Below are 11829 nucleotides of genomic sequence, written 5' to 3' on the forward strand. Positions count from 1 at the left end.
ATGGGTAAGAGTGAAGGCTCGAGTTCAGGTGCAATCTCATCTTCTAAGAAGAAGAACAAAGGTCCTTTATGCCACTGCAAGAGACGAACGAGTATGGCAAAAGCGTGGACAAATGATAATCGGGGTCGAAGGTTTTGGTTGTGTAATCCTCATGGGTTCGTGGCTTGGATTGATTTAGAGGAGCAAAATGCTTGGCAGAAACAAAGTTTACTGGAGGCGCGAGATGTGATGGATCGTCTGAGAGAAGAAATCAAAGTCCTTAAACAGTCACCTTGGACAACTTCTCAACAAGCCACAATTGAAGATTCAAATGCATTATTGTTGGAGGAAGGGGACAGACTCGCAGAGGAGAAGAAAAAACTAGAAATTGCGCTTATAACATCGGCTGAAAAGGAGAAATTGCTAAGGCAATTTCTTGTTCTTTCATGGGGAGGCTTCATTGTTATCACAATCATCATCGTCTTTGCCATGTTGAAGAAGTAGTTATGCTTTGTGTCTTATGTTTTCATGTTTCATTGTGTTTGTGTCTTGGTTTGTACGTTTCGATGGGTGTGTGCTCGTTTGTGATTGTTGTAGTTGCATAATTTTCATCAATGTATGTGGATTGTTGTTATATGTTATGTCTTCTTCCTGTCAAATTTCTTATCAATAAAGCATACTAATCTTAAAATCGTGACAGAAAGTTATGAAGTCTAAGAAAACATCCAACCAAAATAACATCATCCTACAAAGTTTTAGAGAAGTGAGACAAGAAGATAAAGAAAGAGATAAATCCTAAGAGTCTTGAGGTGGTTGTTCTTGAGAACCTTGTGGACCAGGCCCCCATACATCAAATACACGACCAGAGAAGGGAGCAATATAGCAACCAGAGAGATTGTACCTCATCATTATCTCATCCTTGATGTCAGTCCACTTAATACCAGGCCTTCTTCTTGCTTCATCTTTATATAGCCTTGCAATTGTACCCTGCTTCAACATCCTTGCTTTGCTGCTCTTGAGATGGTTATCTTTATCCACATAAGACTTCACCATCCACTTCCCCTTTGGCTTCTCAACTGAGCAATAAATCTTCCATTCGCATCTTTCTTTTGTACAAATGGCTCCCAACTTTGTTTTCTCCCATCTGCAAAGCTTCACATCATAATTTGTCTTCAGAACGTAGCGCAACAGCTGGTCTTTGAACTCTTCTCCACTCTTGAATGTCTGCATTAACCACAAGTAAGGAGGCTTCTCGTTGCTGTATGTAGTTCCCGAAATTGCTTTTTCTTGTCGATTGAAGTCTTCCCATTCATCATCAGTGTCAACAGCAGGAGCCGGATGTTCATCATCTTTTAATTGCCTCTCGGATTCGTCTTCATCATCCTCAGCTCCACCTCTAATTTCTTCACTAGCACCACCTCTAACTTCATCACTACTGCCACCTCTAACTTCCTCCTCATCACTGATATCCCCAAAGAGTGACTGAAATGGAATATCATCTCCTGCTTCTTTGATGATTTCTTCCTCACCCTCATCACGAGCATTTGACGATTCTCCATTGTTCTGACCTTCATCGTCTTTGTCTTCTTCATAGCTGTCTTCATCACCTTTGTCTTCTTCACCGGCATCTTCTTCACCCATGTCTTCTTCACCTCTGTTTTCTTCCCCAACCTTTGGTACTTGATCATCAACCTTCTCACCAACACTCTGCTCAATGTACATATCAACGCTTCCTACTTTCATAGCTTCACAACACATCTGATTAATAGAAGCATCTGAAGTGACTTCGGATATCACTTTCACCAAATCGATAGATTCTTGTGGAAGCTCGTACCAGACATGTTTCACCACACCGTTTGACCCATTGTCTTCACAGAATCCTTCAAACATAGACCATGTCATGTAGTCTGGATCGATAGCAATGTCTTTATTCACTAATCCTCCCCGGTAGAAAAAGTTGTTATCTTTACGCTCCATAACGCCTCCATAGTGTAGCCTAACCTTCATCAACCCTAGATCACTACAATCAAACCGAAGATTAGGATTTAGAAACTCAGAACATGAAGAAGAATAAAAACACAAACTCGGATTATTAAATCGAAGAGAAATTACCTCATCTTTTTCGTCTCTTATAGAACATGGAAATCGAAGACTTCAAAGCGACATGAAGAAGAAGAACAAGGTTTAGAGAAGAAGAGAATCTGGAACAAATTCAATTTGGGGCTAAATGGAATTAGGGTTTGTTTTTCTTTCGATTTGGAATTTTAGGAGTTAACCGAGCTTTCACTGATTAGGCACGTGTTCAGTTAACTCTTTAACGTTGTCTTAATCTTCTGTTAATCAGAGTTAACGCCGTCAAAATTGAGGTGTGAAACCTGCACAATTCAAAAGTTCATGTATTTTTGGAACAACCATAATTAGTCTGTGTATTTTTTGGGAAGCCTAAAAAGTTCGTGTATTTATTTAGCAAAGAAAAATTAGTCTGGGTATTTTTCAGAAATTTTCCCTATACATAATTAGGTGATTCACCCTTGCATAAGCAAGGACATTAATATTTATACTAAATTATAATAGCTGGCTAATAGTATACTTTTATTTGTTTTAAAGTTTTATGGTTCAGTAAGGACATAATCACTACATGGAATTACTTAAGCTCTTTGGTTGTTATTCATCTACGATTTCTTATGAATCAATTTTTTTGTTGCTGCAGAATGACCATGGTCGATTTTCGACAGTTATAGAAAATCAGATTTTCTATAAATGAATGTAAGCACAGTCATCGATATCATTTTTCCTTCTTCATAATCTCATTGGACTTGTCTCTTATTCGAATAGCTTTTACATGACTGGCATATTGCTTTACATGACTTCACTCATTTATGGTAGAGTTATTCATTGTAGTTCTAAGAGTTTTCTATCCCTTGTTTTTAGCTTTTAACGATTTAACATGGCAATATTTTTTACTAGTGTAATAATGTTTCCTCCAATTAGTCTCTACGTTCTTCGTTACAACCTTTGTGATACACACATGGATAGGAACATCTAAAACATTTTAAAGTTTCGCAAAACCTTAAACATTCTTACCTCTCAACTATGATAAATTAATGTTCCTAAAGTTACATACACTACGACAAAAAATACCATCGATTGAAGAGTGTGCACTATACTTATTTTCTTACACGAGTTAGTATGCATGATCTAATTAGACAAGATACTAAGGTGTAAAATGTTCCATTTCTTTGATAAGATTTGCAAGCAAAATAGATCCCTCTCATATTAGGCTTATGATGAAGTTGAAAATCTATCCTAGATGGATTTCTCTGGATATAGCCAAAGAATTTCATTATTCACCAGTTATAGGAACCAATAACCAAATTTCTCAAAAACAAATTCAAAGATCTCCCGATCAGAAAGCTAATAATCATGTTGCATCTAGCAAAGGTATTTTACTCAAATTTGGATACGCCTGTGAAATTTCACAACAATCATTCACCAGATCCTTTGAGAACCTATTTAGAAACCCAAATAACTGATGTCATTCACCTGTCTTTTTAACTGGTTTAAGAAAATGAAAATTTAATGAATTAATTCGGAGGAAACCTAGCAATGAGCAATGATAAATAACTGATGTCATTCACCAGATTCCTAGCCATGGGGATATGAGCAATGCTAAATCCAGAGAAACCTTCTCGTATAATCCGGAATGAACTAGTTTGGAGGAAAAGACCGGCCCGACAACTAAGTTAGCAGTCATTTCCATCAAATTTTAGCCATATATTTATGTTTGGAAGATAGTAATCTATAAATTCCATAGTAATCTTTCCATCTTAGCATGGAGAGCCGAAAGGTTTTTGCGATAGCTTTGCAGTCCAAATTGTTTAATCTCCATTCTATCCCTATAGGTCAATCCCCATTTAGTCACACTCTATTTCAAAAGAGTAAGATTACAAAATTTACAATGAGCAGTACAAGTCAAACATGTCAATCATCAAATCGGTTTGATCAATCATCTAATCAAACATTAATACAGAATAAAACCCGGTACTGAGTCGTTCTCCTCCACCCACCCACTGGCCACAGTCGACCGACGAAATTATTATTTCTTCTCCTTCACGTTCCAATCTCACTACTTCGTTACTCAATGTAGTTGATTTCTCCTGAAAGCAAGGAGCAGAATCTCACGACATCATTCTATCTGCAATGGAGCGTAACTCCTCAGACGACGACGAAGAAGACCACCAGCATTTGATCCCTCAGAACGACACTCGCAGCCGCCACCTAGAAGATCCGCCATCCTCCTCCTCCTCCTCCTCCGCCACAAACGGCGGATCATCTTTCCAGATCGAAGACATTCTGTCGCGGAGGAAGATCTCGCTCAACAAGCGTTACCTCCTCGCCGCCGTCTCGCTAACCATCTCGATCGGTCTCATCTTCTTATTCACTAATCTCCGTCAGCAATTCTCCAGTTTCAAGGTAGATCCGCTCTCGAGTCGCGTCAAAGAATCCGAGCTCCGCGCGCTCTATCTCCTCAGGCAGCAACAGGTCGAGCTTCTCTCTATCTGGAACGGTACGACGAGTGCGAACTCTTCTGTGAGAGTCGCCGTCGCGAAGCAGATCTCACTGAATAAGGAGATCCAAGAGGCGCTTCTGTCGCCACACAAAACCGGGAACTACTCCGGATCGGTGGCTAACTTGTACGAGAGATGCGTGAAGGTGGATCAGAAGTTGTCAGATCGGAAAACAGTAGAGTGGAAACCGAGATCGGACAAGTTTCTGTTCGCTATATGCCTTTCGGGACAAATGAGCAACCACTTGATTTGCCTAGAGAAGCACATGTTCTTCGCCGCGTTGCTGGATCGGGTTCTTGTGATCCCCAGCTCCAAGTTTGATTACCAGTACGACAGAGTGATTGACATTGAGCGGATTAATACTTGCTTGGGAAGAAACGTTGTCGTTTCTTTCGATCAGTTTAAAAAGAGTCGTCCTCCTCGTATCGACCGTTTCATTTGTTACTTCTCATCGCCGCAGCTTTGCTATGTAGATGATGAGCATATCAAGAAGCTGAAAGGTTTGGGGGTTTCAATCGAGCGGAAGCTCGAGTCTCCTTGGAGCGAAGATATAAAGAAACCTAGCAAGAGGAGTGTGGATGAGGTGCGGAGAAGTTTCAAGTCTGATGATGATGTGATCGCAATTGGGGATGTTTTCTATGCCGATATGGAGCAGGATTGGGTGATGCAGCCAGGTGGACCTATTAACCACAAGTGCAAGACGTTGATTGAACCCAATAAGCTTATTTTGCTGACCGCACAGCGATTCATACAGACCTTCTTGGGAAACAATTTCATCGCGCTTCATTTCCGTCGACATGGGTTCCTCAAATTTTGGTATGGCTTTTTCATCTTTGCTTATAAGGGGGCATTGCAGGTTAGACTTGTAGTCATATTTAAAATTGTAAAAAAATATATTTCATTCGCAGCAATGCAAAAGCTCCGAGTTGCTTCTATCCGATTCCACAAGCTGCGGAGTGTATTGCTAGGATGGTCGAAAGATCCAACGGTGCAGTAATCTATCTTTCAACAGATGCTGCAGAAAGTGAAACAAGTCTCCTTCAGTCACTTGTTGTGGTCGATGGAAAAATTGTCCCACTTGTCAAACGTCCACCGCGTAATTCAGCTGAGAAATGGGACGCTTTGTTATATCGGCATGGTATAGAGGATGATTCTCAGGTATGAATCTCACTGTTTCTACAATTTGTCTACGGTTAAAAAAAAACCATAACTCTTGAAATGCTGTTCGCTTTAAACTTGGTTCTGTGCGGTCTGAATTTGGTAAGTGAACTAAAATGTTTATTATAGAAGACTAGACAATGCCTAATGATGTATCAAACTTTGCATGTTACCATCTTCAGTAGTCATAGACCGGTAATTTTTTTATTGTAAATGCGTAGGTGGATGCAATGCTGGATAAAACGATATGTGCCATGTCCAGCGTCTTCATTGGAGCCTCTGGATCGACGTTCACGGAGGATATCTTGAGGCTAAGGAAAGATTGGGGGACGTCTTCTATGTGCGATGAGTACCTATGTCGAGGGGAAGAACCAAACTTCATAGCAGAAGATGAATAAGTAAAGCCTACATTTTTTTCTTACGAACTTGTTTTATTCCCACATTCCATTGTTCTCTTATTCTAGTCGAGTCGTATTTAGTTAGAGAAATCCGATTTTGGATACTTTTTTCCATTTTTATTTTTTTCCATGATGGTGTGGAGATAACAGTGTGAATCGATAGAAGAAAGAGCCTCGGTTTCTCGACAAGTGATACATATTACATAAAGTTGTCTCAATCCAAATGTATCGTTTTTGTCTCTCTTCAAGCAATAAAAGTTTGAAATTTGCATTTTAAAGACTTGAGTCACTATAAAATTGTTCTTTTCCACCGCTGCCTTTACTACTGGAGAATTTTTCCTTAGATCATCGTTTCAACATTTAGAGTGTTCACTTTTGCTTTTGATTTTGTAACTTGTATGAGGACTGTTGGTATCTAAACCGAATTTAGTTTAGACGGAATCTGAACCAAATGACCTTAGTCGAAATTTAACCATAGCATCCTTAAATCAAACGAACCTAACTAAAAGCAAACATAGTTTACCCAAACTAGAGAAAAAACTATACATTTTTTTCCCACACTTCTTAAACAGTTATAATATAGCCTATAGGGTGCGACTCTTGTCAATGTTGTCATGTCCATATGTCAGATGAACCATATATCCATATGTCAAACAAACATCCATATACCTCGTTCTGTCGTTATAAAGCCGCAAGCTTCACTTCTTTAACATCAGATAGAGTCACAAGCCATCCAAGTATCTGGACGGCAGACGCAGAACCAGATCATTGCATCCTTCGACTGAGTTCCTGATACGTTTTAGGTATCAATTGTAAGAGAACAATGGAATCAAAGAAAAGAGTACGTTGTTATTGATCAAAACGAGTACAAAGTGAGTTTTTTTCAGGAGTTTCTCTCTCTCCATGCAAAAAAAGATCAAACAACTTGCTTAGACGACACCCCATGTGCAGCTCGTAACCGTTTGTACAGGTCATCAGCTCCTTATTCTTCTTCTAGAACCTGCCCATCCATTCCAACACTTCTGGGCCAAATGTCAGTCGCTCCGCTCAGGCCTTGTAGGCCTTGCGCTTGTACTGAAACATAAGAGGAGGATGGATTGTGTCCCACATATCAATACCCGCCTCATCGAAATTGACCTTGTCCTCAAGGTCAAAACGCTCCTTGATCACTGACTTCCACTCCCAAGTACTCTCATGTTGAGGTAGCCCCTTCCATTTGATCAGAAGCTCTTCTTGACCTGAACTGGTGTTAGTTCGATTCGACAAGACGCGCTCAGGTTCCACCAACATCTCACCTTCACTTGTAAGTTGTGGTGGGATCGGAATGAAATCCTCAGGTTCCCCCACTGATTTTTTCAACTGCGAGATGTGAAAAGTGGCATGGATCTTAGAGTCCTCTGGTAACTTGAGGCGATAGGCCACCTTACCAATGCGAGCCTCAATCTCAAACTGTCCGTAGAATCGTGCACACAGTTTCTCATTCAACCTCCTTGCCAACGGCTTCTGTCTGTACGGGCGAAGCTTGACATACACCAACTCCCCCACGTTAAACTCAATCTCTCTACGACTCTTGTCGGCCCTCTGTTTCATAACCTGCTGTGCATGGTGCAAGTGCTCCTTTAGCAAGTGTAAAATGGCATCTCTGTCTTTTAACTGATTCTCCAGTTCAGCGTTGACAGTCGACCCATTTTCATACTTGATAAGCGAGGGTGGATCGCGCCCGTAGAGAGCACGAAATGGGGTCATCTTCAGCGTAGAGTGATATGATGAATTGTAGCTGAGTTCTGCCCAAGCTAAATACGACGCCCATGTCTTGGGCTTCTCACTCGCAAAGCACCTCAAATAGGTCTCCATGCCGCGATTAGTCACCTCCGTTTGGCCATCAGATTGAGGATGATAGGCGGTACTAAAGCAGAGACGCGTTCCTGACAAGCGGAACAAATCCTTCCAAAAGAGGCTTGTAAAGACCTTATCTCTGTCAGATACAATAGTACGAGGGAACCCGTGGAGCTTGAAGATCTCCTGTATGAAAATCACCGCAACATCCGTAGCAGTATAAGGGTGACTGAGCCCCACAAAGTGGCTGTACTTAGTCAACCTGTCCACAACCACCAGCACCGAGTTCACTCCCTTCGATCGTGGAAGGCCTTCGACAAAGTCCATCGAGATGTCCTCCCACACCTTCTCCGGAATACGTAAAGGTTGCATCAACCCTCCCGGAGCTAAGGTTGAATACTTCTGTCGTTTGCAGATTTGACAAGAAGCGATGAACCTCCGAATATCAGTCATCATACCCACCCAATAAAATAACTCTGCAATCCTCTTCTGTGTTTTAACCACTCCACCATGACCTCCCATCTTACCGTCATGATACTCTCGCATGATAACACCCACTAACGAAGATCCTTTTGGAATTACTAACTTTCCGTTTCTCAGCAACCTCCCTTGTACCACTGAGAACTCTGGCTGTGATTGAGGATCTTGTTTCCACACGTGAATGATCTCCTGCAACTCCGGATCCTTATCAACTTCACTGGAAATTTCTTCCAATTGCAACGCGGTAGATACAGAGACAGCGTATAACTCTTTCACTTCAACCTTTCGAGAGAGAGCATCAGCTGCCTTGTTGTCTAGTCTCGGTTTGTAGACAATGTCGAAAACCCAAAAGCTTAGTAAGCCAGCGTTGATACTCAAGATTCACTTCTCTCTGCTCCATGAGAAAACACAGGCTCTTTTGATCAGTCTGAACCACAAATTTACACCCCAAGAGGTAGTGACGCCATTTCTGGATCGCAAAGACAATGGCCATCAACTCGCGCTCCTAAACTGATTTGAGGCGTTGTCTGTTAGTGAGTGCTTGACTGAAGTATGCGATGGGTCGTTGGTTCTGCATCAGCACCACTCCCAACCCTATTCCCGATGCGTCTGATTCAACCACAAACTGCACATCAAAATCCGGCATGGCTAGCACCGGAACGGTCGTCATAGCTGTCTGCAAGGATTGAAATGCGGCAGTGGCCTCCTTACTCCACAAGAATTGATCCTTTTGCAGCAACCATGTAAGTGGTCTGGCTATACTCTCGTAGTGTTTAACGAACTTACGGTAATAACCAGTAAGACCAAGGAAACCCCGTAGCTCCTTGACCGTTCTAGGCTCAGGCCAGTCCAGCATCGCTCGCACCTTCTCGCCATCTACTGCAACGCCTGAGCCTGAGATGACGTGCCCCAAATACTCCACTTGTCTACTGCCAAATTGGCACTTCTTGCGGTTAGCATACAACTTCTGCTCAGCCAACACGCGTAACGCCTGCTCCTCTTCCGTCTTGCTATTGACCAAGATGTCGTCAAAAACACCAAGACGAACCGCCGCAAGAAAGGACGAAACACTTGGTTCATGAGCGACTGGAATGTGGCTGGCGCATTGGAGAGACCAAAAGGCATTACAAGGAACTCGTAATGCCCGTCGTGAGTGCAGAAAGATCCTCCTTCTTCACCAAGATCTGATGATAACTGGAACATAGGTCGAGTTTAGAAAAGACTTGTGCTCCGTGAAGTTCATCCAAGAGTTGGTCTATCATGGGAATCAGAAACTTGTCTGCCACGGTGACTCGGTTCAATGTTCGATAATCAACACAGAATCTCCAGCTGCCATCTTTCTTCTTTACTAGCAACACCGGACTTGAGAAGGGACTCCCACTCTCTTGAATGATTCCCGCAGCCAACATTGACCCAATTTGCTTCTCGATCTCCGCCTTTTGTATCTGAGGGTAGCGAAAGGGCCTGACGCTGACAGGTTTTGCTCCCTCCTCGAGCACAATGCCATGCTCCTTCCCTCGTGAAGGAGGTAACCCCGTCGGTTCTTCAAAGACCCGTGAGTACTGAGACAACAGGTCCTCCATAGGCCCCTGAAGTTGTACTGACAAGGCGATCTCGTCCTTCTGTAGTCCCCCAAACTCCACTATCATACCTTCTCCCTCCTTCCCAATTGCCTTCCACAGAGATTTAAGCGAGACATTGGCGGAGTGGAGATCAAATTCCCCTTGTATGAGAACCCACCTCTCATCCAACCAAACCTTCATTTGCTGCAACTTCCAGTTAACCCGCATCTCCCCCAAAGTATCAAGCCATTGTAGCCCCAAAATGATGTCGGAGATGCCAAGCTCCAATGGCAAGAAACTCGTCTCAATGTCGCAAGTAGGTAGTTTCAGCTCCACCCCTTCGATAATACCACGCCCATGAACCTTCATTCCTCCAGCTACCAACACTTCGTAGCGTGATGTATCGTTAGTGGACAGCCCCAACTTCGCCACTAACTTCTCTGAGAGGAAGTTGTGGGAAGCGCCACTATCGATAAGCACCACCACCGTTTCATCACCAATACTCCCTCGTAACTTCATTGTGCGCGGAGAGGTCAAGCCCACCACCGAATTGATCGACACCTCCGCCACTACCGCCTCGACTTCGTCCTCAACCACCTCCTCTACCAACTCGCGCGGCTCCTCAGTCAACTCCGTTTCTGTTCCATTCGCGTGAGTCACCAAAACAGTGAGCTCTGGTTTCGCGCAAAGATGATTGCGATGAAACTTCTCATCGCACTTGAAACAGAGACCTTCAGTGATCCATTTCTCCACCTCCTCCGGTGTTAAGCGTCAGAAAGGCGGTTTCAATCTCCCGTGAGTCGTCGTACCCTTTCCAGACCCTTTCGCATTAGGGTTTGTCTGGGCCGGAATGGGCTTGGGCTTATTTGGGCCAAAACCTCCATAACTGGGCTTCATCGTGACACCAGATTGGCCCCCGTTATTGGGTTTGCTACCCTTACCCGTTGCCGGTTCCTCCTCGGCGGACCAGTCCTCCACCTTCTTGGCCATCTCCATCATCTTCTGGAGCCCCCGTGGCTCAAATATCTTCACTCCAGCTCGAATCTTCGACTTCAATCCCACCATAAATGCCAGCTCCAACACCTCTTCGCTCAACTCCGGGGCGTTCATGGCTAAGTTTTTGAAATCGCGACAGTAATCTCGAACAGATCCAGTCTGCCGGAGTGTCAACAACCTTTCCCCCGCCGATGTGTCTCGGTTGGTGGAGTATTGTTCTAACACCCGGAGCTTCATCTGACTCCAACTCCGAAAAGGGTTTCGTTCTCGCTCCCAACTATACCACAACAAGGTGTCACCGTCAAAACAAGTTCTGACGTGACGCAGCTTCTCCTCCTCCGAGTATTCCGCCACCTCAAAGTACTGCTCCACCTTCAGTACCCAAATATCCGCTCTTTCGCCTTCGAACACGGGTAACTCCAACCTCCGAGTTAGCGATCGATCTTGCCCTCCGTACGTTCCCTCCGAGTACTCAGATCTGCGACGCGAGGATCGTCGGTTTTCAGAACGCTCCTCTCGCGCGGTGATCGGCGACTGATCCACCAACTGACTCAGCTCGCCGGTCTCTGGATCACCCTTTCGCGCGATCGAACCCTCCGTGCGTTCATCGTCACCCACGATCTGCTTCCCGCGAGCCTTCTCGAGTAACCTCTGCTTCGCGTCTTCCTTCTCCTTTATCTTCGCCTCCCAACGGCCAAACACGTTGGTCATCTGGGTCTGCATCGTCTGTAGTGTCTGTTCGATGGAGTCAACCCGTCCTCGAGTCTGCTCCATCTCCGTCACTACGAGTTTGCTCATCTGCTGTTGGATCTGCTCTATATTCACCTTCAGATCGAATTTTTTTGGTGCCAT

The 11829-nt window shown here is 43.7% G+C and overlaps 3 protein-coding genes across 3 annotated transcripts; 2 read left to right on the forward strand and 1 right to left on the reverse strand.

The window, feature by feature from the left end:
- Positions 1-483, forward strand: LOC106323519. Its single transcript, XM_013761628.1, has one exon. The coding sequence runs from the start codon at positions 1-3 to the stop codon at positions 481-483; it is 483 nt and encodes a 160-aa protein (XP_013617082.1).
- A 3520-nt stretch (positions 484-4003) lies between these two features.
- LOC106327781 lies at positions 4004-6321 on the forward strand. Its single transcript, XM_013766028.1, has 3 exons — positions 4004-5363; positions 5456-5705; positions 5927-6321. Exons 1-3 carry the CDS (start codon positions 4180-4182, stop codon positions 6101-6103), a joined length of 1611 nt encoding a protein of 536 aa, XP_013621482.1. The 5' UTR covers positions 4004-4179; the 3' UTR covers positions 6104-6321.
- Positions 6322-8924: 2603 nt separating this feature from the next.
- On the reverse strand, positions 8925-11829 carry LOC106323520. The gene is made up of 3 exons (XM_013761629.1): positions 10791-11829; positions 9548-10712; positions 8925-9429 (listed from the first exon to the last, which is right to left on the reverse strand). The coding sequence occupies exons 1-3, from the start codon at positions 11827-11829 to the stop codon at positions 8925-8927; spliced, it is 2709 nt and encodes a 902-aa protein (XP_013617083.1).

The sequence above is a fragment of the Brassica oleracea genome, chromosome C2 (genome assembly GCF_000695525.1).
Source record: "Brassica oleracea var. oleracea cultivar TO1000 chromosome C2, BOL, whole genome shotgun sequence".
NCBI lineage: Eukaryota > Viridiplantae > Streptophyta > Magnoliopsida > Brassicales > Brassicaceae > Brassica > Brassica oleracea.